General features: G+C 53.3%; 1 protein-coding gene across 8 annotated transcripts in view; it reads left to right on the plus strand.

Annotated features, from left to right (window-relative positions):
- The first annotated feature begins 5,337 nt into the window (after nt 1–5,337).
- The window catches only part of KCNT1 (potassium sodium-activated channel subfamily T member 1), a 77,350-nt gene continuing 55,721 nt past the window's right edge, over nt 5,338–26,966 (plus strand). For 3 of the 8 annotated variants that reach the window (XM_048325481.1, XM_048325484.1, XM_048325486.1), the window contains exons 1-2: nt 5,339–5,495; nt 18,201–18,380. In XM_048325481.1, coding sequence (XP_048181438.1) covers nt 5,365–5,495; nt 18,201–18,380 — 311 coding nt within the window. In that variant the 5' untranslated portion in view covers nt 5,339–5,364. Of the gene's footprint in view, nt 5,496–17,825; nt 18,054–18,200; nt 18,381–26,966 lie in introns of those variants that run through there. The other 5 variants (XM_048325482.1, XM_048325483.1, XM_048325485.1 and 2 more) reach the window with 3 other exon arrangements.

The following is a 26,966-nucleotide window of genomic DNA, read 5'->3' on the forward strand; positions in this document are numbered from 1 at the left end:
CTTATCTCACTTTTCAGATGGGTGACGTGAAGCTCATTTGGGGAAATCCTTGATCCCAGGGAGATCCAAGAGTTTCCTGGAGAAGGGTGAATTCAGGAGCCTGGAATGGCTGAAGTCAGGTCAGTGGGGGTAGGAACGCTGTTCCTACAGCTGCACTGAGACCCCGCACAGTCTTGGGGGTGTAAATCATGCAATCAACCAGGAAAGCAGGTTTGCCTGAGCCACAGGGCTAGAATTTGCTTTCTGTGGGATGTTTTCACATTTTCCTTAAATTTTATGTCCAAGCAAACCTCATTACAGGAGCAGGTATGTAACGCTCTGGGCAACTTGACCTGTCCTAAAGCTGTGAGTGTTCAGGCTGAAGGGTGCTGGGGTTTGATTTTTTGGAGAGGGCATGATTTGTGATATCCAAAGACCAAAGCAGAGCTGCCAGGAGGGTGCTGTTGAGCAGGAGAAGCCTGGGGCAGGCAGTGGGTGCTGCAGGGGAGCAGCTGAACCTGCAGCTCCTTAAAGCATCTCCTAAAGTCTCCTGGCTTCCCTCCCAATGCTGGGAACATTTGGAAGGGGGAGCAGAGCCTGGCTTCCCTCAGCTCTGCTCGACTTCACTTAGTGAAAATGTGAAGGCTTTGGATGACGCACCGTTCTCAGGAGATGGAGCAGGAGAGGGCGGATGGATGGGATTGAGGGGGAAAATCCAGGGAAAATTGGGTTTCCCAATATAAATTTGTTCAAGTGTAAAAGCTTGAGCTCAGCCTGCCCTAGATGTCCTTCTCGGCAGGGTGGACACCCCTCTCCATGCCCACCACGCTAACCCTGCTCTCAGGCTCTTCCCAAAAGCCAGGTTGATTCCCACAGGTTCTCAAATTTTCACTTGCTGCCTGCTGCTCCAGAGACAGGTGAGAACCCCTCTGTGGAACCCACCTGGCACAACCTCCCTTTCCACGAGGCATTCCCTGTGCCCTCATGGATTCACCTGTCTGATTCTAAGGCTCAGAGATGCCCCTTATCCCCACAGCCAGGATGCTCTGTGAGCACAAAGCACTCCCAGGTCTCCAACGTGTTTTGGATGCTACACAAAGGATCCCTGTTATTCCGAGCTGCCTCTTGCAGTGTTTCACCAGCACACGCAGACCTGAGAGCACGAGGGGCTGTGGAGGGACCTGTCTGGTTTTTAATAACAGCATCAGTTGCAATAAATAGAGATGGGTGTTTAGGCCTTAGTCACCTAATAGCAATGTTTGTGCTTGAAGACATGATTCAGCTCTTGCAGGCAGTTCCTCACCTTATATTCTCTGTAGGGTTTTGGAAATGATGGAAGAAGAGGCTTAGTAAGAGTTCTACAGTGTGTGTTGCACTTGTTATTTTGATATTTAATGTCCCTTTGGGTATTAAATATAAGTAGAAAACTGAAAACCAAGCCAACAAAGCTGAGCACTGGCGCAGCAGACAAACAGCTCCTGTGGCTCCTGGTGTGCAGATGAAGGTGTCTTTGCTCCTGATTCAATGGCTCGCTTGATGAGACTAAAACCATGTTTTTATAGCTAAGTTTCCTGCATTCTTCTTTTTTCTTTGCATTTCTTTCTTGGCACACTTTCCATCAGTCTAGGAGTTACAGAGCTCTCTCCTTTTTTATGGTATGTTTGTTCCTTCTTGAGATTAGTGGCAGCTTTGACAGCTCCCTACCTCTGTGTTCCTGGATAACGACAGCCTCAACCCCCTGTGTGTTCTGCAAGTGCTGCATTCAGCCTCAGCAATGCTGAGTTAAAACATGAGCCGAGTGCAAACAGCATAAACTTGTGTGAAACGTTGAGTTGTGAGGCCACAGGGCCAAGGAGGTTCCCCAAGTGGTCTCCCTGCCAAGATGTCAACTTGACAGAAAAGTTGCTGATTTTGCAGTGGACCAGAAGTTTCCCTGTTGTTACTAATTCTCAGGGCGTGCCTTTTGATTTGATTTTTTGATCCTTTTTTGGTGCTTTTTGCCTCGCCCTTTCATTCCCTGCAGCCAGACTGGGGCTGTGTTTGTGCCTGGCAAATGGAGATTCACATGAAATTCATTTGACATGCACAACATCCACAGCGTCGGAGTCTCGACTCAGGCTCTGATTAAATCCCATCCATGCTCTGACAACATTTCCAGCTGGGAGCAGATCCAGTGTCCCTGTTCCTGACTCCGTGGCTGCTCAGCAGCACTGGGCATTTCTCCTGGGAGAAATTTCAGCTGGAGCATTTCTCCTGGGGCCCTCCTTGCCCTGGGGTGAGGGGGTCCCTGTGTGTCTGTGTGATGCACCCAAAAAGGCGAAGCTTCCCCAAGGTCATGGGGGGAAGAGGAGCAGGGTGCAGCTCTTGAGGCTTAAGTGATCCTCCAGCTCATCCTCTCCAGGTGCTGGATGGATCCAGCTGTGCTCCCACTGGTGCCCCAGGGCTGGGGAGGGGCTGCAGCCCCCCAGCCGTGGCCAAGGCTCCTGCTGGTGGGGCTGTCCCCATCGCCCTCCTGACAGGGAGGAACTGGAGGGAACTGGAGCAGGACAGGGGCCCCCCTGACACGAATCCCTGGGGCCCTGTGGGTTGCTGGACTCGGATGATGTGCTCTGCAGAAATGATTTTCTCTCACTCTCGCCTCTGACTCATCCCACTGTTGCCTCCCACAGATTTATTTATTGTTCTCCCAGACACAGAAACAGCAGAGTTGAGTCTCCCTGCCCTGTGCCAGGCCCCTCCTCGGGCAGCTGGGCTGGGATCTGTTGGAGCAGCCGGGCCTTCCCCCGCACTCATCCCTGGGGGTTCTCAAACTGGGGGTTTGCCTTCCCCAGGAGCCCTGTACGAGCCCCCCTGTGCTGCCCCCGAGCCTGGCTCTGCTCTGGAGAGCTGTTCACACACAGCAGCCGGCCCTGGAAATGGCACTCGGGATGTGCCCGTTCCTGAGTGTGCTGCTCATTCCCTGCCCAGGCGAAAAACAGCCCAGGGGTGCAGCAGGAATGTTGGGGTGCTGAAGGGGTTCCCCAGCAGAGCTGTCGGGACTGAGGGAGTCGAGAGGAGGAGGATGGTCCCATAGTCAGTGCATGAAATCCTGATTAATTGTATTTTGTTTATATGACTCCTGGGACGCGAGGACTTGCAGCATTGGTGGCATTTTGGGGAGTGCTGGAGCTGGAGGCAGGAAGGACCAGCTCAGCCCCATGCCCCCAAAATTCTGAACCATGCCTTTGCTGAGAATACTGCCCTGCCTTCCCCTGCCTTCCGCTGCCTTCCCCCCTTGGCTTTGGGGGTGCAGGGAGTTGCTCCGTGCTGGAGCTGGGAGCAGTCCCCAGGACAAGGACTCTTTCCTAAGGTAGGATGCCACCAGGTTGCTCAGCTTGTCCCTGTGGTGCCCTGAGCAGCTGCCCTGGTCCATGGTGGGACTGGGGTGGCACCAGTGCCCTTCCAGGGCAGGGACAGGTGGAACCAGTCCCACTCTGCTGCTCAAGCTTCAGCATTTGGATGGGGATGTTCTCTTCTTCTGCCTCCTTCTCTTTCATTTCTCATTTCTCTCAGCATCTAACTGTAACTGTTTTAAATAATTCCTCCCCCACGCCTGTGTTATCACCCAGCATGTCAATACGATGCTGTGCCACCCACTGCTCTCTTCCCGGAGCTGCACGTTAACGTTTTGCACCAGATAATGTGAGGCAATTAGTGAATGGAGAATAACCTTCCCACTTAAAAGCAGGATGGGTTGGGAAGCATCACACGGGTGGATTGCACGGGGAGTATTAATTGCTTTTCTCTCCAGTGACTGCCAGTGTAGGAGAGTCCATATGGAGAGAGAGGAGGAGGAAGAGATGCTGCGGGAGAAACGAAGTCTCCAGCCCTGGCGAGAAGCGTAAAGCCCAGCGCATCCGAGTGCGGGCACTTCCCTCTGGATCCGGGGGCTGTGGCACAGCGGGGGCTGCGGCATCCAGCGTGTGCCGATGGATCACGCGAGCCCGGGAGCGGCGGCCGAGTGCGAGGGTGGGCTATCCCGGGGCCAGCGGGACTGGGAGCTGCCGGAGAGAAACCAAAGCTCTGGAAGCAGCGGGATGCCAGCGCGGACGGTGTCACCTTCCCCTGGGTGTGACTGAAGGGGGCATTGGTGTGTTGGGTGGCTGAGGTGGCAGAGGCGCGTTGCACAAGGCACAGGGGCTGTGTGGCCACTGCGTTTTTGTGGGAGCAATTCCTTTATTGGGGTATCTGCTCATCCGTACAGCTCTGGGGTCCCACGAAATGGCACCACAGCGAACGCCCCAGCGCCCACACAACGGCCTGGGCTCGGAAAGAGAAATGAAAAAAGAAGCAAAGAGGAGAGGAGCGTACCCGAGCTGGGGCAGAACGACCCCCGGGCCCTGCTGCCCCACGGCCGCCGCTGCCGTGTGCCGGGGCTGCTCAGAGGCCGCTCCCTTTGCAGCCGCTCACATCTGGCCCACTGTGGCCAGGGGACACAGTTTTGGGGCACTTCACATTTGGCCACATCATTACTGGTGGCACCTCCCGCCTCCTGGCACATGGGGCTGAACTTGGACGAGAGGGAAGGCACCTCGGAGCCCATCCCGTTAACCCTTTTCTGGAGGCGGCCGGCTCGTTTCCAGGATGCCCACGCTGTCCCTGGGCTCGGGGCCATTCCCCAGCGGGGCCGTGTTATTGCAGCAGGGCCCCCCGGGAAGATCAACGCTCCCGGCCCGGCCGCGCAGCACGGCACAGGAATTCCCGGTGCTTGGCCGCGCTGTTTGCTTTCGGCACAACCCCGAGGCGCAGCAGCGCTCAACACAAATATTTGTGTGGGTAGTAGAAAAAATACCAAAAAAACCAAATAAAAAAAAGAAAAGAAAAAATAAAACGGAAAGGAAAGGGAAGGGAAGGGAAGGGAAAAGGGAAATAAAGAAAGCCAAGCCACCCAAAGGTCGTGCTGACAGAGGCCAGAGGCCAAAGGACGCGGAGCGGGGAGGTATCACCGGCTGCTGCCCCAGCCCGGGGGTCGCGGGGGCCGGGGCGGGGCCGGCGGGGGCAGCGCCGGGGGAGGTGGCGAGCGCGGCCGCCGGTGCTCGTTGGGCGCAGCCCGGTCCCGCCCGGTGCGGCCCCGCCCATCCCCGAGCATCCCGCACCTGTTGCCGCCCGCTCCCCGCCGCGCTCCCCGCGGCGCCGCCCGGCCCCGGCATGCGGAGCTCCCGAGCGGCCCGCGGGCTGCTGCGGCGGCGGCTGCGGGGCTCGCCGTGATGGGCGGCCGGCACCGGCGGCGGGACGGCGGCGCTGGCTCTGCCCGCGGCCGGCAGCCCCCGGCCCGCGCCCCTGGCAGCGCGGGGCGCCCATGCTCTGCCCCGCCTCGCCGCTCCGGGTCCCCGCGCCGCTGCGCCGATGCCGTTCTCGGGCGAGGAGCGGAGCCTGCAGGGGATCTACAAACCGGCGGGGCCGGCGGAGGGGCGGCCGGTCTGCTCCGAGTGCTACACCAACCGCTCCTTCGTCTACGACGATGGCAGCGCCCACAGGTACCGGGGCTGCGGGGCTGGGGAGGGTCCCCGGGGTGCCCGTGCTGCCGTCGTGGGGAGCCGCGGGGCTGCGGGAGCGCGGAGCTCCCGGTGCAGCCGGAGGAGCCCCTTCCCCTGCCGGGGGGAGCCGGGCGCGGCAGGCAGGACCCCCGTTCCCCGTCCCCACCGCTCTCCTCGTGCCCCGAGCCTGGAGGAAAGTTTCTGCGGCACTTCCAGGCCTGGCTGGGGTCCCTGCGAATGCCCCCCGTGGGCACAGCACCTCGGGAATGGGCCGGTCGGGAGCTGCCTGCGTACGGGGAAGGGGTGTTTGGAGACCCTGGAGCAGTCACATCCTTCATGGGAGGAGGCTCGATGCTGTCCCTCTGTCGAGCCCAGCCCGGACCGAGGCCGTGCTCCGGGGTGTGAGGGTGAGGCAGTGTTTGGCTGAGCCCTGGAGCCACCCCAAAGCCGAGGGGCTAAAATACACCCGGGAAAAAGCTACACTCCCGTAGGTTGTTGGGGCTTGGGGCTGGTTTTATGCCGAAGTTACAGTGTCCAGTGTGAGGGAGGGGCTGCTGTGAGAGTGGAAGAGCTGCTTGAGGAGATCAGGGGGACTCAGTGCCACCGTGCTCTTGTGGCTGGCAGCAGCAGCTGTTTCTCACAAGTGGTCCTTGCTGAAGTATCCTGGTTTTCCCTGATAAATGCTGTGTGTTATCTTTGTTCTGATTAAATTTACTGGTGTGGCTCTTCTGACTGTCACACTCGTCAAATGCCAGCTGAAATGTGCAGATGAATTGTGTGTATCAATTCCTGCTTGGCAGATAAGGACCTTGGCTGGGTTTGTGCCCTGGGCCGCCCAGATGTCTTCATCTGCTTGCCACGACTTAGAGAAACAATCTTGTATTCCTAAAAACCTAAATGGAAAAGAAGAAAGTCTGTTCTTTAACTCTCAGTACATTGCCGCTGACTGGGTAATTAATAAAATCCTTGAATATTGGCTTTTGGGGTTAAGTCCCTCATTGCTACCCCCTGCTGTCCTCTCTGTCAGGTGCCTCAGGACCCCCTAACTCTGGATAACACCTTTTGGTTACTTTGGGCACAGCAGGGTGGCTGTGGAGCACAGTGCTTTCCCCAAACTGCCTCATTTTGCAGCTGTGCTTGGAGTGTCTGCAGAAATGACACCCTTGAGGAGGATGTTGAATGTGTCTGTGTGTGTGAGGATCAGAGACCGGGTTGGAGACGACAGCTCCCGGAGCTTTCCAACTCCAGCATGACGGGATGATGAGGAGCTGCTCCTCATTACTGACACTGCAGCCCTGCCCGGGGTCATTTATCCTCATCTATAGCACTACAAAATCCTTGCCCCAAGATCCTCCCGCCTGTCTCTTTCAATCTGAATAGAGGAGGTTTGTTTCCTAATTATTGTTCTACAGCTCGATGTGTTTCTAACCCCCTCAGGCTCCGGAGAGGTTGAAATGCCATTGCTTTCCATGGCTTGTCTTGCCTGCCCTTGTGCTCAGCCCTTTGCTGCCCTTCTGCAGATATTAAACAAGCTGCTTGGAGCCTGCAGGACTCGGCAGCTTCCCCGGCTCCAGCTCACAGCAGACTGTTCTCTAATGCACTTTTCCAGAGCTGATCGGCTGAAGAAGCAGGAAAGGACTGTTACAGACAGGCTGAGGAGAAAGGGCAGGAGCAGGCAATAAGCAGCATCAGACGATGCCAGGGCCCCTGGCTGATCTGCTCTTTGCTTTCCTCTCCTGCAGCTTGGGCTGGGGGCACAAATCCTGCCAGTGGATGATCACCCACATTTAACCACCTGCTACCGCTCAGCCTCTGCCGGCTACAAGAGCTTCTTCCTCACCTCCCATGGGTTTCCCCTCCTCTCCAGGCTGCTGTGGGGTTTGTGCACAGTCCCTGGAGTCCAGCACCATCTCCTTGTCTCCTCTCTGCGCTTGTAGGTGTGATGGCAGACAAGCAGAGCTGTCACCAGAGGTGTGTGTGAGGGATGTGAGAGCCAGGATAGAGCAGCAAAGATGTAGAACACGTTCACTGAACCTTCTGCTGAATGTTCAAGGGACCTCAGCTGGGCTGGCCCTGTTGAAATAAGTGGAAAATTCAATTATCCCCTCACTTAGCAAATCTAGAGGTGGCTTAAAAGCTGTTAAAGGGAAATTTCAGCTTCTCAGTTGCCTGAGTGTGGAGATGTGTGTGGAAATGTCTGTGAGCTTCCTCCTGGCCCTCTTTATAAGGGAGTAATGGTCCCCAAAGTCCCTCCCAGGCAGAAAGCAAGGAGTTAATTGTAAAAGCACTTGAGAATTTGTTTGGACAGCAAATACACATTTCTGGTCCCCAGAGGGTACAAAGAGCCTAAATTTTACTTTCCTACCTCGTGGGAAATCTGGGTAAATGTTTGCACAAGGATCCACTTTGGGGAACTCAGGATTTCCTCCAGCCAGTGGCTCTGCTTCTTCCGCCTTGCCCATGTAAGGGCACTGCGGGCACGAGTGATGGATGAGCAGCCAGATGGAAGGACTCACACAAAAATATCCTGCCTGAGCCAGGGGGCCGGCGGGAGAGGCAGGGGTGGGCGGGAGGAGACTTGGATTTTCCATCCCCTGCCTCCTGCTCCTATGGCTCGTCTGAGAAGGAAGAGCTGGAAGAAGGCGGCGCTACCTGGAGCAGCTGCTTAGGAAGGTCATGGCTTTGCGTTAGACGTACGTGGCTTTTCTCAGGTCTGCTCTAAATGGCTCTTCTGGGGGATCTGTGTGGCTGCTGCTGTTTGTATCTGAGTAAACAGCCCATGGGAGCGGGAATTTGGGTGCTGTGCCATGGGTTTGGGAGCGGGATGTGGAGGGAAGGTGGGTCCCAGCTGCTCTCAAGTGGCAGAGAAGCTGAAGCTGGGGGCTGGACAGCAGCAGGCAGAGAGACTCAGGATGTGCCTATGGAATGTCAGCTCCAGGGGGCTTGGTTGGCAGGGGCTGTGCTGCAGTGGGGTCTGTTCCCAGTCCCACCTGGCTGGGCAGGCAGGACAGGGCTTTTGGCCCTAGAATTCACAGCAAGAGTTGGAGCTGTGGCAGCCAGGTTAAAAATGCCCATAGGCACCTTCTGCCACTCTGGTTAAAGCCTCTGCCTGAGTCCAAAGGCAGAAAAAAAAGAGCACTGATTAAATGGGATTCTTGTGAAGTGTGAGCACTCATCCTGGCCCAGGATGGCTCTCCCATGGCTTCTCCTGGCAAGCTTTGGATGTGTCCAAGGAGCTGTCTCAGTTTAGCACAAGGATGGTCCCTGCAGCTGACAGCCTCTTGTTGTCTCTAAAGTTTTCTGTTTTCTGGAAGTGAATGAGAAGATGCTTCTTTGGCAGAGCTTGCACTGAACCAGACTCTGGAGCTAATTAGTAATCAGTTCCTCCAGGCGAGATTACCAGCTTGGACATTTCTCAGCTTCCAGAAAGTCAGCCCTGTGGACTGCAACAACTGTTGCTTTGGCTGCCCGTGGGCATCCTGGCCTTGCTGTGCTGGGAGGAATTGCAATAGGGAGCCATGAAACTGCCAGGCCAAACACGCTGTATTTTCAGAGTGTTTATGTAGCAGAGATAAGACAGAATTCTGCTCTTGTTTTCCTCAGATGCTTAGGAAGGGGAAGTGTGAGGCTCTAGACTGCTGCAGAGGAGCACCCACCAGCACACTTGGTTCAGTGGGAAGAGTTTTTGGGACCCCTCCCTACTATTCTGCTCAAAAAAGGACCCCCAGTGTGCTGAATGCCCTCCTTTGGAGCTGCCCTTGGGTTCTGGCTTGGCCATGTCACCGTTCTCTGGAGAACAGCAAAGTAGGTCACTGCCTGTGCTCAGGGCTCTTTCTGCTCTGCAAAAATATTTACAGCATCTATTTGAATCCTCCCAATTCTCCTGCAGCGACCTCTCCCTGACCCCCACGCCTGGTTCCCGAGTGCTGCACGCAATTTGTTTTGGAGCCTGTTAACGTTTCTCTTGCATCCCTGCCAGGCTGGGCTGGAGTGTGGAACATCTCATTCATCCTTCTCATGAATAAAACCAGGCCGAGAGCCAGGAGAGCTCTGAGCACAGGTGCCTCTGGCCTGGTGTCCTTCGGAAGTGACAGAAACTGCAGGAGGGAAAGTTTAGATGGGATCTTAGGAAGAAATCCTCCCCTGTGAGGGGAGGGAGGTGCTGGCACAGGTGCCCAGAGAAGCTGTGGCTGCCCCATTCCTCAGTGTCCAAGGCCAGGCTGGACAGAGCTTGGAGCACCCTGGGATAGCGGGAGGTGTCCCTGCCCATGGGAATGAGATGGGCTTTGGGTTCCTTCCAACGCAAACCATTGTGAGATTCTGTGGCAGGGACAGAGGGCAGGGTGGAGCAGCCCTTCCCAGGGCTGGAGGTTGTACCTGTGGCTGTGCTTCCACAGCCTGGATGGTACCTCCCTTGGGATTCACCTGCTCCCTCTTGAAGCCACTGGTACCTTCTGCTTCCACAAGAGGATGGGACTTGTGTGATGCAGCTGCTCCATGACAGAACACGCTGCTGCTCCTTTGAGCTGCTGCCCTGTGATTTCCCTGCCCTCCTGCAGCTCCTGTGATACTCCTGCTCCCTGGTTGTCCGCTCTGATTTTATCTGCTTTTCATCACGTCTCTTTTCAGGCTAAAGACTCCTCCTGGTCTATTTGGCCTCGCCTTGCACAAAACACTTTATAACCCACAGTTATCTCTGATGCCATTCTCTGTGCTGTTTCATCTCTGAGGAGGGGAGCCAGAAATGTGTGTGACTCCATGGTGGGCTTGTCTGGAATGAAAATCCTTCCCTGACATTTGGGGTTTTGACCACCACTGAGAGCCGTTGGCTTTGTGGCATCATCCACTGTGACTCTGGCTCTTTTCTGAGTGCTGATTTGCACTCAGACCTCTTCGTGCCTGTGCAGGAAGATGATTGTCCCCCTCTCCCTTTGGATCAGTTGGAATTTACTGATGCTAATTTTTGTCTGACATTTTATCGTGAGGTCGGTCAGTGCCACAAGATCTTCCTGTTTACAGTCTGGCTTTGGCTTGGCTACACCAGATAATTTGCAGTCATTCCCATCCCTTCTGAAGCCATGGAACAGTGGAGAACCTTGTGGGACCCCACTGATATTTGCTTCAGCACCCCCCTTCTGTTTTTCTCCTGCCTTCCAACCCAGGAGACATCTCCCCTTCATCCTATCACATCCTGGCTTGGCAGGTGTGTTGACAAACCTGCCTCTTGGGGGTTTATTTCTGCAAGACTTTGTATTTTTGAACAGTGTGAAAAGACTCTTCCTCCTCCCACGTCCCTCTATTATTTTCCGCTTCCATAGCAGGGGCTGTTCTGCAGGAGTCTGGAGCATGGAGAAGTTTTTTCTCCACACTCCAACCCTTGCTGCTTGTAGCAGCTTGGGGCTGGGCAGAAGGGAGGATTTTCCCAGCAGTTTATTAGCAAGAATTAGCACTTTCCTCATCTTGCAGCCTTTCTATTTTCACGTGAGCCTGGAAGCTACTGGGCACTGACAAATGTGGCAGAGGATGTAACAGCTTGGGGTGAGGGGGAGTGAGATATCGCCAGGATTGCGTCCCTTGGGATATCATAGACACAGGCAAGGGTGGAGGGTTGGTTATTGGCTCTCCAGGAACAGCTCTGGAGGCTGTGGCAAGGGAATTGTTCTCTTTTTAGTTTAATAATCTGTTTAGGTTTAAGATTTGTCGTGGTTGGTTGGCATGAATCATGAGCCTGGTGCTATCCCTGCGTGCTGCAGCACTCTGTCATTAAAGGCTGGGCGGTTTTCCTGAGGAGTCTGCTGTGCACAGCCTCCGAAATCCCCAGTGGGACTGGCGGGGCCTCGCCCTGAGGGATTGTTTCTCTGCCAGTGAGTCCTGGTTGCTTCATTTCTTGAGCACTGGGGTTGATTCAGCTTTAAAAGAATTTGCACGTGCTCCCAGGCCACCCTACAAACCCAGCGCTGGGATACGCAGAAAAAGGGTGATGTCCCTGCTGGGAAAGGGCGGGACACTCCGGGAAACCTCAGCAAGCAGAGATGGGGCCTGGTGTGATCCATAAATAGCCCTGATGGCTGAGTCAGGAGTTTCCTGGCAGGGTTGGTGACCTTGGCTCTGCAGGCTGAGCGTGTTTTGGGTTTGCCCCTTCTCCCGAGGCTGATCCTGGGTGCTGGGAATGAGGCCCTCGGAGCCCTGTGCTCAAGGACATTGGGATGGGGAGCAGAGCTGTGTCCTTAGGAAAGCAGGCTTGGGATGATGTGCTGCAAGTGATCAGCTGAGCTAATTTGCATTTTATTTGCATATTTACACAACAGAATAAACTGGTTGCAAGTCAAAGAATCACAGAAGGGTTTAGGCTGGCAGGGACCTTAAAGATCATCCAGTTCCAACTCCTGCTATGGACAGGGAACCTTCCACAGACCAGATTGGTTCTACCAGACCTTGCACTGCTCCAGTTGGTTTTTCTTTTGATACCACTTAATACTGCCAGGAAAACATGAGGAAGCCCCAGCCCAGGCCTGAGGAGCAGGAGCTGGTCCCCTCACCTGCCAGGAACCCAGGATGTGCAGGATGAGCTTTCCCTCCCTCCTTTCTCCCGGTGTTTTTTGGGCTTTGCAGTCACTAGGGACATCAGCATGGCTTGTTTGCCTTTATGCCTGCTGGGAACCCCCAGCACTGCCAACCCTTCCTGATGGGATGCTGTGGAAAAAGGGGATGGCTGTGGGTCACTCCCCCTGGATCCCTTCCCTTGGCAGGGCCACCAGTGCTAAGTTTCTCTGGGACTGGGGATGCTGAGCTGCCTCTGCCACTCGTGTGCTTCGTGTGCTGCTGTGGGATCAAAGAAGAGGGAAAAGGCTTCTCTGTGGGCTGTGGCTCCTGTGAGCTCTGCCCTGTCCCACAAAACATTCGTGTGCACCAGGCCAGAAGGGATGGGGAGATGTGGGGCTGAACTGCTAATGCAGGGCTGTCTAAAGAGAAAAGCGGCTCTGGACCTGGAAGGTACAATTTCTACTTTTATCTTCTAGAAAATAGCATTTGCCAGCGGGGGAAAGGCTTGTGGAGCTTTGCACTGACTCACTCTTCCTGTTCATTTTCCACGTGAAACACACAAAATGCTAATTTCTCCGTGAGGCCTGTGGTGCTAAATTGCCTGTGCTTGTTGGAAGCGATGGATGGATTTGTCACAGGGCTCAGCAGCTCTGGAGAAGTTCTGAGCAACAGCAGCTCCTGACGTGGACAGTCCAGCTGTCTGTGGAGATGGGAATTTGGATGCAGGAATTGGATCTGGGAGACAGAGCGCTTCATACATTGTGAGTGTGTGTGTATATATAGAGATGTGCAGCTGTTGCACCCAAAACCAGGACTTGGGCCAAAGCCACTCAGGCTACAAGGGAATAATGACTTGGGTGTTGGGATGGGCCTGTTCACATCCCTCAGAGCTCTTTAAACTCTTAGAATCCAAAACCATGAAACCCACAAGCATCATATGAGTAACGGTGTCTCCATGAGCGGTGACCGTGAGTCACAGTGAGAGCTCTGCGGAGGGAGAGGGGACGGTGGGATGAGCATCTGGGGCTCTTCCTCAACGAGCCAAGACAGAACCAACAGTGACTTGGCTGCTGCTCACAGAGAGAGGTGCTGGCAGGGAAAGCAGCTCTGAAATGAGCACCCTGGCTCTTCCGTGGGGATGTCCCTGCAGGGCAGTGCCTGGGCAGGGGGATGCTGAGCCGGTGTGTGAGGCACACGTGCCATGGGGCCTGTCCCACGTGTGCAGAGCTGCTGCTTTCCCTCCCTGCCTGGTCGTTGCCCTCTCCTCAGCTGTGCTGTGCCAGCTCTGCCACCCCTCCGTGCTAAGAGCAGTGCCAGCCCTGCTGCAGTGGCTGGGAGGGAGGGATGTTCTGCCTTCCAGCCCGGCCCTAGGGACCAAATCTGTGTCCCCACGAACTCCAGCCATTAGGAGACCCCACAGGGATGTCACTCAGAGGGGAAAGAAACCCCAAACGAAAAAGAGAGGGGAGAACAACTGTAACCTGGTAACCAGAAGAGCTGTGGGAGGAGAAACAAACACCAGATGATTGTATATATTTAAATAACTATAGGAAAAGAAAGGGCAGCATTTCCTGTATGGCTTGGCTCCCTGGAGAGGCTTGGAGAGCCTGGGGGTGGCTGGGCTTGCCAAGGATGAACCAGGATGCAGGGCCAGGCTCTGCAGCCATGGCTGGGTCAGGGAGGACAGGACATGGCACAGTCCTTGCTGTCCTGGAGCAGCCTGGCCCCAAGGACCCTCTGGAGAAGTGTCCCAGCCCTTGAGTGCAATCCAGACACTGTCACCCCATGATCATCCGGGCCAGCAGAGCAGCTGGAGGCTCCTGCCCAACCAGTGCCCATTTGCTGCCCAAAGGTTGGGTTCTGCCAGCAGATTGCATCCTGTGTCGGTGCCAACAGCAAGAGAAAGGGCAGACACTGTGTGTGATTCTTGCTCCAGTGTTTCAGCCAGGGGTTGTCCTTTCCATCCCGTTAGAGGCACAGGAGGCACAGGAGGCACAGCAGAATGTGAAGAGAAGTGGCTTGGCCCAGGGAGGGGATGCTGATGTTGGACACGAGGTGCTTGCTTTCCTGGCTGCACATCCAGACTCCCTGGCCATCCTCCTGGGGGAAAGATGGAGTTAGAACAGACGGCTGCCAGCAGGACCTCGTGCCTCTGGCTCCTTCTACAGCTTGGAGTGGGAGAGGAGAGGTTTAGACTGGAGGTTGCTCAAGGACTTGCCCCAAACGTGGGTTCACCTGTTCTCCAGCCCTCAGAAGGAGGAGAGGAAAAGCGTTCCGGGAGGGCCTCCAATAGCTTTTGGTGCTGGCAGAGCAGAGGTGTCACTGAGTGCTTTGGAGCTCCTGAGGGTGCCTGGCAGGTTTGGGCAGTTCCATCACACAGGTACCACAGCACGAGTGTGGGGTCTGTGATGACCCCGGGAGGTTTGGGATTGGTTTGTGGCGGGAAGCAGGAGGATGCTCTGTGGGTTTTGTGGTGTGCAATGTGCATGAAAGCAGAGGAGGAACTCGGGCTGTGTCCTTCCTCTTCTTTGACAGATGTAGTCACAAATAATAATGGGAATCCTACTGTTCATTACTACAAGCTCCCTGCCTGTGGGTTTCCTCTGAGGCAAAGCTGCCTCTTGGATCTGGGGACCTGACGAGCTCTGAGGAGCTCCAGAGAACACGTGGCACTGCAGAGCCACAGGGAGCTCTGTGGGCTCTCACTGGTCTTGTGCCGGCACTTCCAGCCCCGGGGGATGCTGCTGTCAGCAGCGGGGCTCCCTGCGTGTCCCAGGTGGAATCAGCAGGGCAAGAACGTGGCTGGGAGCAGCCCAGGCACAGGAAAGGATTGAAGGACCCCAAGGCAGGTGCGGCTCCGGGGCTCCTGTGTTTGCTGCACTGGGCGGTGACCGGGTCTGGCTGCGGTTTAATGGGAGCAGAGGCCGGGGGGGGGTCTGGTCTGGGTCACGCACGGTTCGGTCCCAGCTCCCGCGGTCCCAGGAGGCTGAGCAGGGGCGTGTCCCGCTCCCGATGGCTGCGGGGAGCTGGCCAAGCTGGGGGAGAGACGGAGCCGTAGCGAGAGAGTGGAAGAGTGTTGAGGTTTCCATATGCTGACTGCAGCTCGCTTTTTTAGTGGTACATGGTTCTGGAGGAAGGAAGGAAAGGGATGATAAAAATAAAGCTGCGGTTCTGTATTTAGCTATAAACCACTCCAGGATTTTTTTTTTTTTTTTATAGTATTTGAAGACTATGCAATAAATGAGCTTGTTCATGAATTTTTTATTTTATACCACTACAGCTTTGAAGAAGTAGCCAGGTTGCAGTGGCATTTCCATAGCTCAGGATCCCTGTGTTTGGGAGGAGAGGCTGCAAATCCTCTGTGCCAGTGTCAGGAGATCTGTGTGCAGTGCAGGAGCACTTTTGTCGACGACATTGATGTGCAACATCTCAAAATCTCTGTGTAATTGATAAAGACATTTTAACAAACAAGCGAATGCAGTGTTTCTTGTAGTGAAGCTTCATCCAGAATAAACAAATGTGCCAAAATTTTAAAATTCTGAATGATTTTGTATGCAAGAATAAGAGAAAATACATTCAAAGTGTAGCTGCGACTGCCAATAGGAGAAGAAACTCAGATGCAAGTAGCAGAAATTGTGTTTCCAGAGCTGCTGATATAATTGGATTTTACTACAGTTTCTAAATGCTGAGAGAGGACAGTGGTAAATATTTGCTTTGTTTCATGAATATGACACATGATCTGAGGCCAGGATCGATGGATTAATTAATCTGGAAAAGAATCACATGGGATTAAAAAAACAACAGCACCCAAACCCTAAAAGATGGACATTTGATATCCAAGAGAATGGCTGGGCATAGCTGTGAGCATCCATAACGCCCAGAGGGTGCAGGATAAGGATGGACCTCCCCGTCTGGACCCACAGTGGGAGCTGTGGAGTGTCAGACAGGGTGGCAGCTGTGGGTAAAGGTGCCCTTTCCAGGTGGCAGTCAGTGTGTCCGTGGCTGTGCAGCCGGAGCACTCGGCCTTTCCTCTGGGGAAGGAAACGAGGTGCTCCTTTAAACAGGCACTTCATAATCACTGGAGAGCACTGAGTGTGACAGTCTCCTTCAGGTGCAATTATAATCACCCCCATTTGGAGTCGGGCACCTGGCTCCCCACTTTAAACCGTGGTTATAATAAGAGAGTGGGTAATTTTTCAAAATTGCATTTTCCCTCGCTGAAATTTGCATTTCAGGATGCTGCCCTGATGCCCTAGAAACAGCGTGCTTTTGGCCTAATTTGTCATGGTTAAGCTCTAAGAGGAAAGACTTAATTGTGGCTTTCTTTTTTGTGTGCTTAATGTTAGATCCTCGTTTGCAACATGAGCTAGAGGCGATCAGCAAACTTCGGTGTTTGTATCAGTCGACCCAGAGGGAGCGCTTGAGTTGACAGGAGTTTGGCTTGATTTATCTTAAAGGCCAAGTTTTGGATCAATGAGTAGCAGAGAATAACCTCCCTGGTGCCCAAGGCCTTGCACAGATGCATTAGTCAGTGCACAGCCTTGGCTGCACTGTGCATATGGCAGCTAAAGGGATTGCAAAGCTCGGGGGGGGGATAGAATTAAGTGGCAAATAACATCAGTGAGAACCATCTGAAGCGCTGAGAGCGAGCAGGGTTGTCTTCTGGGGCTCTGTTCAGCAGAAATTCTGCATGCTGGTTGCTCTTCTGGAAACTTGGGAACAACAGCTGAGCAGGACTTTGGAATCTGGTCAGCTGGGAACTGATTTACAGGGGCCTGAGTTGTTAAAGATAGAAAATGATCTGAGGAGCCTCGGCTCCCATCCCTGCGGCAAATCCCTGGGTATCTGCTCAGTGCCAGTTCAGCAGCCAGCTGCCAGAAGCTCTTTTGCCTGTGTTTAGTTTGTGCAGGGTGTACTGGAGGCAAAGCTGTGGGAAGCTGCTGGGAATGGATTGGAGAGGCTTTGGGTGAGACTCTTGGAAGTACATCGCACAGGAGTTGGAGTCTTTCAGCTATTTGCTGCCTCACACTCCGAAGGTACATGTGAGGCACAAAGAACCAGCTCAGAGGCACCATTTCTCTTCCAAGCTCTCCCTGTCCTCCCCTCTTCCCACAAAGGGTCTGTGAAATTGGTGTTCCTGTCATGGCATGGATGAACTTCACTGATGAAGCCAAACCAGGAAGGATCAGGACCTTGGCTCCTGCCTTTGGTGTCTCTGCAATGAACAGCTTTGCTGCTTTGTAAAGGGAAGTTTCAGCTCAATCCAAATCTGCTGTGGTCGGTAGCGCGAGCTGACAGGTAGCAGGGTCGTACCCACTTTCTGGCTGATAAATGAGCTTTGAGAAAAGAGACCAAAGAAAGCCCTTAACCCTCTGAAATAACCTCTGAGAGCTGGTTGAGTTTAATCTCCTCTTTGTGTGTAGTGGCCACACACAGCTGTCTTTGAGCCATCACCTTGGGTCTCTCCCAGGCACTGCCATCCCCCCACCCCTCGATCGGAGCCACTGGCATGCCAAGGGATGGGTGATGTATCCTCCTGGCCACGACACCTGGCAGCTGGACAGGCGACTGAGTCATCAGCGTTCGTGGTTTCTCATTTAATCCTGGGGCTCTTCAGATGATTTAAGTGCCAGCAGTCCAGAGAGCAGGTTGTGCTTCTGCTTCCAGCACGGCTGTGGAGCCATCGCCTTGCCTGCCTCCCATCCCTACTTTTCGTTGCGGGGGGGAGGCTGGGGGTGGATCTGGGTTTGGCTGTCAGCTCTCGATTATCTTGCGAGCAGTTTTATTTCCTTCCCGGCAACTGGGCTTTGCCATTGGCTCCTCTTGCTCTCCGTCGCTCGCCTGCTGAGCAGCAAATGTCCTGTGCCCGGCGCCGCTCTGCGGGGCGCTCCGGGGGACCGCGCTCCGCGCCCTGCCCGCCCCGCCGGCCCCTCTGCTGAGCCGGCGGAGCCCCGAGCCACCCATGCCCCCGGGGGGAGCGCTCTGCAGGGGGGGCACGGCCGCCTGCCCCGCAATGTAATCGCGGCCGGGGGGTGCGGTGCGTGCGGGGTGCGGGTGGCGCGGGGCCGGCCCCGGGGGAGGCGCTGGGGAGGGCGGCGGGGGCGGGCAGGGCAGGGCTCCCTCTTCGCCCCCCCATCGCCGCTGTCCCCTTCTCTCCCGCAGGCTCTCGTCGCCCGGCGGCTGCGGCGACGGGGACGGCGGCGGGAGCCGCAAGAGCGGGGTCATTCTGGACATCGCCTCCCTGAAGATGACGGAGCTGGAGTCCGAGGTGCTGCCGCTGCCGCCCCGGTACCGCTTCCGCGATCTGCTGCTGGGGGACCAGTCCTTCCAGAGCGACGACAGGTTCGGGGCGCACCGCGGGGACAGCGGGGTGGAGGGCGCGGGGACACCGACCCGCCGGGAGGGACACGCGGACCTGGGACACTGCCGGGGATGGGGACACGTACCTGGGGTGGGGGGGACACACGTGGGACACCCGCGGAGCCCCCGCTGGGACACCCGCGCGGCGGGGAGGGGACGCGGAGCTCTCCGCGGTGCTGCTCCCGCGGGCGCGGAGCCGACACCGCCCGGCGCGGAGCTCTCCGCGGTGCTGCCGGCGGCTCTCGGCGGGGGAGGCTGGGGGGCACCGGGGCGTTCGGAGCCCGCGGGCACTGGGATGTGCTGGCAGGAGCCAGCGGCGTGTGGGACCGCTGGGATGTGCGGGTGTGCAGGGGGTGGAGGCCGCGGGTGGCTCGGAGAGCTGGCTCCCGGATCATCTGGGTGCTCCAGGGTGCTGGATGTGCTGGGAGTTGTGGGTGTACTGGGTCAGCAGACGCTACGCTGTGTGGGCAGCTTGCTGAGTCCTGGAGTCCCATGAGGGGCTGGCAAGCAGGAAAAGGGAGCGATGTCTGGGAGAGGGTGTGGGGTGGTGAAGTGAGGGGCTGGTGGAACTCCCTGTGACACCATGTGCGGAATTTGGGCTGAGCACATCGGTTTATTTTGGGGGGGATGGCTCCTCCAGGCTGTTCTTGGCCGCTGTCTTTGCAGCAGGGAGTGCTGATGGTGGCAGGGTAACCCTAAAGAGCTGCTGGGGTTGTGGTGCAACTCTCCCTTCCTTGGGCTGACCACAGGAATGGCCTTTATGTGCTGAGCACCAACCCGCTGTTCCTGGCTGGGATTTATCCCCAGGCTGAGTGAGCAACAGAAGGAATGCCATGAGTGGCAGGTGAATTCCATGGGCAGAGCAGTTAAATGAAGAGGAACGAGCACCTTCCCTTCAACTCTGTTCATATCATAAATACCCAGGAGCTGCAGTGCTAATGGGGAGTCAGGAGGATTTTTATCTTTCCCCACCAATTAATTGCATGATGCAAACAAAGGGAGATGTGATTCTTGTCAGAAAAAACCTTTCAATTACTGGTTAGTCCTTGACTAGCTGCTGTGTGCTTGCTACACCTGCATCAAGGCTTTTGCGCATCTCTCTTAAAAGATAATTTCATTTTTTTAGATGTACAAGTGTAATGCAAAAAAAAAAAAAAAAAGTGAATTTGGCTTTGAGACTGTGAATGTGGGTTTTACAAATGTTCTCTATAAGTGTTCCTAACTTTTATCACTGCATAAAATTGGTCTGGCTTGAAAATGAGTCTGCGATCCTGGAGGTTTTAAAGCCCAGATTTCCTTAACAGACACTTAAACATTAATACAGTTTTATGGCACCAGTTGAGAAGTGAACATGAAATTCTGGCTGCAGAAAATGTCTGGATTTCACAATGGTTGTGATATGGCTCATTTGGTCAAGTTTGAGGGTTTAATAGTTTTCGTATTTAAGTATTTGAAAGCATCTGGAATATGGAAGATGGCAATTGCAGATTGTGTTCTTTCTGTATTTCTCTGGTTACACCCCTTAGCCTTCATTTTGCTCTAGATTTGAGTCTTTCTGATTCAGCATCTCTCTTTAATTTTAATGGAGAGATACTCTGGGTCATTTTGTTAATTCATTAGCCTTGTTTCTCAACAATTCATTAGCCTTGTTCTCGGTTTCACGGGCTTTGTGCTGCTTTCTTTGGTTGTTTGATTCCCCCTTCCTCTGGAAAATACCGCTAATTCCATCGTGTCTGGGAATGCAGAGCTGTGAGCCCACATTTGCTGTTCACTGGAGCCCACTTGACTTCGCTGGGAGCCAAGATGAGCTGTGGGCTTTGGGAAATATTGTTGTTAGGCCTAAGTTCCAGTCCAAGTCATTAATAACAGTGGGACCTTGTGGCTGAATCAAGCTCGCTCGTGTAATTATGACTAGTTCATTAGTCTGTTCCAAACCCACTGAATCAGGAGCTGATTTTGGCTGGCAAAGAAAAAAATGAAAAGCAGAAAGAGTGTTTGGCTTTGCCGTGCTTGTGGATGATAAGCAGCTCAGAGTTGTGCTTTGAAGTGCTTTGTTACAGCCCTGACAGAGACGTGCTGAGGAAAATTCCCCCACGTAAACCCTGCGGGGAACCATGACTGGTAAAACAGAGCTTGTTGGACTTAGAGGTGTAACACTGAGGGAAAACGCCTGTAATGCTGAATATCTCATTTATTTATGAAAGGAATGCTTAAAACATTTGTGTCTCAAATATCTGCTTTTGAACATTACCCTGGAATGAGAGTGTGCTGCTGGAAGTGAGGAGGTTTCTGGGGTCAGCAAAGACCAAAAGGATGGGAGGCCATAGGGGAGCCCAGGTTTTGCTGCTTCTGGAGAATTAAAACGCTTTCTGTTAGAGATGAATTAGTGCATCCTCATCACAGAGGGTGCTGAATAGACACCAACCCTGGGCTGAGGTAAGGGAATGAGGTAATGCTGGAGCTTGAGGAGATGAGAGCTCGTTGGAACAAGCAGATAATTAGAGAGCTGTGGTACAGTAGGAGGAGAGAGTTGTCCAGATAACCTCCGGAACGGAAGGAACTGATCAGTGAATGGGAGGTGGAATGGGTAAATTAGGCTGCTCCTAATTTACTTTTGTTTTTAGAATGTGAAAGATGAACCCGGTCGGTCTAACTGAGCAGGGCTTGCTCTTTGGCAGGTAGACTGATTGACAGGAGAATTAAAATAACACTTTGAACGCCGCGTGGTGGATGCAATAAATTGGCCAGGAAGCAAATAGGAAACGGCTGACTGGAAAGGGAATGTGGGAGGTAAATGGATTTGTGAAACAGAGAGAGAGAAGCCTAATGACAACCAAATCTAGAGTTGTCAAGTTGAAGTGCTCCTTCCAGGATCATCTTACTCATCTTTGGAACTCACTACCATGAGGCGGTGGAAGGCTTTGGGCTTAGCTGTATTTAAATTCCGGCCTTGACATTTCTGCAAGGCAGGTCCTTGGGTTAGAGAAACGGGATTAGGTGTCATTCAGCTTTGAATTTCCAGAGGGTACAAACTGCTCTCAGGGCAAGGATCTGACTGAGAGGGACTGGGAGGTGATTTCTCCTTTGGGGAGGGAAGGTTCTCTTTGGGAACCTTGCAGTCACCTCCGCTGTCTGGCATTAGTCCTGCCTGGTTCAGAAGTTTCTTTCCCTTTTGGAAGGTGCTGTCAATGCCAGTACTGGGAGAAAAATTGATTTGTTCTGCTTGCTTATGGCAGAACTGCATTTCTTACCTCACTGATGTTTTGTGGACACGAGAGCACCTGGAGCCTCAGCAGCAAAGGCAGAGTTTGAGGTGTTGAGCCTGTAGCAAAGAGAAGGTGAAGAACTGGGGGCACAAACACCGCTGGGGCCTGGCTCCCTCCTCACATTCCCGGGTATGGGAATCCTCTGTGCCATGGAGCTGTGGGAGCAAGGCCAGGGGGTGCTGGGGGGAGGGAGAAGGAGCTGAGCACAGCATCCCCTCGGAGCTGCGGGCTGGGCTCTGCCAGCGAGGCTCCTGTTCTGAAGTGATGCTGCAACTGCTGATTAAAGGCAGCTGAGAAAGCACATCTGCTGGATTGATAAATATTGTTTCATACCCCAAGCTGTGGCATCCCTTTGATGTTTGCTGTCCTGACTACGGCAGTTTTTGATCTGCTGCATTCTCTTTTCTTGGACAGTGCTGACAGCTGGGCTGGGACACGTATAAAAAAAAAGCCCACAAATAAAATTAAACTGTATCTCAGAAAAGTGTCATTAGGAGCTTATTTGTTGCCTAATTTAAATAGTCTGAACACTTTCCAGAAAATCATCGTCAGAAGCCACAGTCCTATTTCCAGTAGCAAGAAGTAATGGATGTCACTTTGATTAAGTGCATTTTTCTGAAGCTAATTATCAGCAAGGAATCATTTTGATGGATGAGAATGTTTGGAAAAGCTGCTTGTGCAGAAGAATTCAGCAACATCTCCATAAAATTTTAACATCTCCTATTTCAAATCAAAGATATTTTGGATGTTGCATAACCAAGAAAAGAGGAGCTTGACAACTGGGGCCAATTCTTTTAAGTTTCTGCTTTCAGTTTATTTAGAGTCTGACAACTTCTTTGTCTGTGACCTGACATCTGGTCTTTGCCTCTTTAATTTGTCACTAAGTGGTGGCTGTAAATCCTGGGTCAGATTATGCTTGGCATGAGCAAAGTGAAGTGCTGCAATACCAGCCTTGGAGGATCTTATCCCTGCAGTGTTCCTGCTAACATGCCCCAAGTGACTTCCTCATCAAATGCATCATTACATTAATGGGGCTGGGCTGTTCTGTGTTCCCGAGTCAGGTTCCCTGAATATGTCTGTGGCTGAATCCCCACTTCATTGCCATTTGATTGAACGGCCAATTTTCCTCATTTTATTTGGCCGATGCAGATGCTAATTTGAAAACTCCAATTTGTATCCAGGAGTTAGAGACATTTATTTCCGTGCTGGTGAGGTAATGGCCAATATTTTAAGTCACTGCAATGTCTGCTCAGGCTGTAGCATCTGTGCCAGTGAAGGTTTGTACCTGGAATTAGGAGATTCAGCTCTGGTGCCTGTGTGCCACAAAATTCCCCTGAGGAGTGCTCTTCATCCCCCAGCAGTCTGACCCCGTGCTTGTAAAGCAGGCTGAAGGCATTTATTGCTAATAATTCCTTCAACAATGGTGTTTAGACCCATTTCCACCAGCCCTGGGTGCAGAATCTCTCAAGGGACGACTCAGTGATGCTGCCTGAACAAACCAAGTAACAAATGACACAGGAGAAGGTGGTGGGATCCCACACAGGAACTTGGGAGTGTCTCTGTGGCCAGCGGAATTGAATTGCTTCTCCTCTGCTTCTGCCACCTGGCAAAGCGAAATCAAACCAAATTCAATCCTCAGATCCATCTAAGTTGTTGGAGAAGCTGCTGGCCAGGAGCAGCCGGCTGGACACACTGTGCTCCCCCAGAGAGGCTCATTCCTGCTCCTGGATCAAATGGGAACGAGCATCCCAGGCCTCCAGTCCTGCCCACAGCTCTTACGGAGCACGGCGTGGTAGGTCCAGAGCAGCAGAGCTTAGAGCAGGGTAGGGGAAACTCCTGGGGCAGGGTGTTGGTGCTCCTAAATCTGCTGCCAGCCCCATTTGCCCCATGACATGGAGGAATAACCATGAACCCCACATTCCACAGCCCTGTGTGGTGTGGGCACCTCCTCTCCAGCAGCTCCTCACTCTTAACAGAGGCAAACCCAACATGTGTTGCCCCTGGATTCCTCAGCCCAGCTCCAGATGGGATACACTGGGATGAAGAGCACTGGAAGCCTGTGGCAGCTTTATGAAATTGATTTGGGTTTTCTTGTGTTTGTAGGTTTTTTTAATGATAGCATTCTTAATTGAGGTTTGTTTTTCAAGTTGTTCTGAAAGGCTGCAGGGATGGTTCCCAACGCTGTGTCTTAATTGCTGTGCTGCTTGGAGTTTCTTTAATTGATGTTCCCTTGCAGCTACTGGTGTGCTCTGGTGTCTTAAGGCAGGTACCCCTGGCCATTGGCAGGAGTCCTAGGAAAGTTATGAAAGTAATAGAGCAAAGAAGAAATGCGGTTCTCTCGTAATTATAACTATTATTTTATTTTAAAAAATGGCCATTGCTTTTTTTCAGGGATATTGTTTTCACTGTCAGCAGTGGGCCCTTGCTTGCAATAAAAGTGTGTGCACATAGCAGGCTGGTGGAACGAGCAGAGGTGCCCTGGAGTGCTGCTGAATGCACGGCTGTGCCCTGAGGAGAAGGAAGAACAACATTGATTTTCGGTTATTTAGTGCAATTTAACACTGTGGGCTCAAATTTCCATCCCTCCCTGGGGCGGGTTTTTTTCCCGTTTATTTACTTTCCCTTTGGTTTCTTTTCTGTTTATTGAAAGGGAAAACAGCGTTTCAAGGTGTTGAAGATACCTGAGTGAAGGGGAGCATGCGCAAGGGGGCTGCAGGTGCTCAGCGAGGTGGGCACGTTCCCAGGGGAGCCCCTGAGGCCTGGCATTGACCTTGCTCATGGAAAATTAAACACAAAATGGGCAAAATGAATTGTTTTACTCCCCTCAGCCAGTTGTATGGGACACACTGATAGTCCTGACTGAAAGTTTTCCTGGCAAACAGAGTGCAGAGGGACATGAGCGGTGCTGGAGTCTTGGCTGCTGCCGTGGTTAACTGGGGCAAAGCTCCTTCCACGTGTTCCTGGCATGACACTGAAGCCTGATGGGGCATCGCTGGCTGCTCCTGGTGCATCTCTCTGCCAGGGGCTCCTTGGAGCTCCTGTGCCACTTCAGCCTGCTGGGAAAGGGCAGGGAGGGAGCAGCTCCCACATGAGAGCCAGGGGAGCTGCTTGGTTGATGTCAAACCTTGGCAGAGATCTCCCCAGCTCTCTTTAGCACAGGGAGGCATCACGAGTGTGAATCTGTGTCCACAGACCTGCTGAGGCAACGCTGATGTTTGGCATCACAGCAAAGCCCTGTGCCTGCAGGAATCCCCGGGAGTGTCGTGCTGCTCTGGGTGAGGCTGGAAGGTCGGGCTGAGACCAAAGCTGTCACCACTACTGTAGTGGCAGCACGAGAAACAACTTGGCAGCTGGAGCTGTAATTGCAGAGAATGCATTAAATTTTACTGCTGTGTTTTCCCACCGCTTTCTCTCATCACAGTTGCACCTTTGTTCCCAAGGGGAATAATTTATTGCTGTTCTGATGGTGGTGCTCATTGCTTTTCCTCGGCACAACCTGTTCAGTGCCTGGCTGTGTGCAGGGAGTGCCGGAGCTCGGGCATCCCCCGCTCGCAGCCTCGGGGGACACAGAGGTTCCACTCCCTCTGCACCAGCCCTGTCCTGGTGCCAGCCCTGCTCAGCTGTGAGCTGCTCTCCCTCAGACCCGTACGGTCATGGGAAAAGAGATCACAGCAGAGCCTGAATACCGTGGTTAGTAAGTCCTCCTGTGAGGCATCTCAGATCCTCATTTTGTTGTAGACTGTGCAGCAGAGGGGTTTAGACAGGTATAAAAGGCTGGCATTTGAATCCAGACATCTCTGGTTCTCAGAAGTTCCACCAACAGACAGGACCAATCCTTCACTGCACTATTTTAGCATTGCTTCAAGAGGCAGATGTTGGGCACGTTGCCAGTGAAGCCCTGCAGCGAGCGCAGACTTCCCTGCCACGCTGCATTTTCTTCTGCTCCACTGGCACCTGTCTGGATCCACAGCAGACATGAAGGTGTTCATTTGCAAGTAAATTGCCTCCTCTTGCTCCTGGCGGGCAGCTCAGAGTGGGTCACACAGGCTCTGGGCAAGGCTCTTGCCAGCTGCTCTCAGGGCTGCGCTGGCCACGGTTGCCTACCAAGGCTTGGCAGTGCAGGCTGCTGGAGCAGCCTCCAGTCTCCAAGTCTGGAGATTTCTTCCTTTATCAGTCAATTAATTTGCTGCATTGCTGCAATTAAAAAAAAAAATCTTTCAGGCGGTTCAGAGTTTAGATTCCGTTGCTACATCACACTTTGTGTAAATTAATAGCATTGAATTTCATCAGCTCCGTGACCTCATTTCCTCTCTTTGTGAAGCTTTTTGTTGCCATTTTAGCAAATTTATGGCTGACTGTTTTACTGCAGGGAGATGATCAAAGTCCAGCGTGCTGGAGCAGGCAGGTCCCTGTGGTGACAGTCTGTGGGGAGGTGGCAGACTCTGCTCTCTCTTCTGTCCCCATGACCTCATTGGAGGTGTCTTAAGATCTCCCCTGCACAGCCAGAGGGTTGGAAGGAGTTTTCAGGGTTGCAGATCCCCTGGCAGGTTCCGCATTTCCCCTTTAATTATTCTAGGTAATAAATAATTGATAATGAAGAAGTTTGTGGTGATAGAGTTGAAATACAAGGCCTTGGTGAGCCAGAAATTCCATGGATGTCAGCACGTTCCCAGCAGATTAAAGGAACGTTTCCCAACATTCAATGTTTTCCAAACTTCTCAAACTCAGAAAACTTTTCCTTTCAGGCAGGAGGCCTGGAGTAGTGGGTGAAGCAATGCTTGCAAGCACTTTAAAGAGTTATTTTCTGTTCTAAAACTACCTCAGCCATGTGGTGCAGGGGCAGGCGCACTCTGCCAGGGCCATCCGCGGCTTTCTGGAAGAACTCCAGGAGCTTTGAGTTGGCTTTGCCTCTTCGGACTTGCACCGGGGCCACAATTGCTTGGTTTTGCTTCTGTCTTTCTCCAGACAGACCATCTGGTTCTCTTTTGCTCAGCTTCCTTCAGGAGACAGCCTGGAGCTGTTTGCTGACAGTCAAACAGGACATGGAAGTGGTGTTTTGTGAGTGGAAGGTGCGGAGCAATATTTGTGGATGGACACAACACGTTGGGATTGGGACATCTCCAGGGCCATCCCTCTGTGCTCAGTCCCAACGTGCTGGGTGCCAGCCCTGGGTTTAGGGATGAAAGTTTCTGCAGCCAAATGTATTTTCTGTGTGTTAGGGTACCTGTCACTGGTGCTTCCCCCATGTTTTTCCTGTGAGGCTTTCCCCCATGGAATAGGATCCCTCTAGCCATGGAGAATG

This window comes from Corvus hawaiiensis, chromosome 21, assembly GCF_020740725.1.
Source record: "Corvus hawaiiensis isolate bCorHaw1 chromosome 21, bCorHaw1.pri.cur, whole genome shotgun sequence".
NCBI lineage: Eukaryota > Metazoa > Chordata > Aves > Passeriformes > Corvidae > Corvus > Corvus hawaiiensis.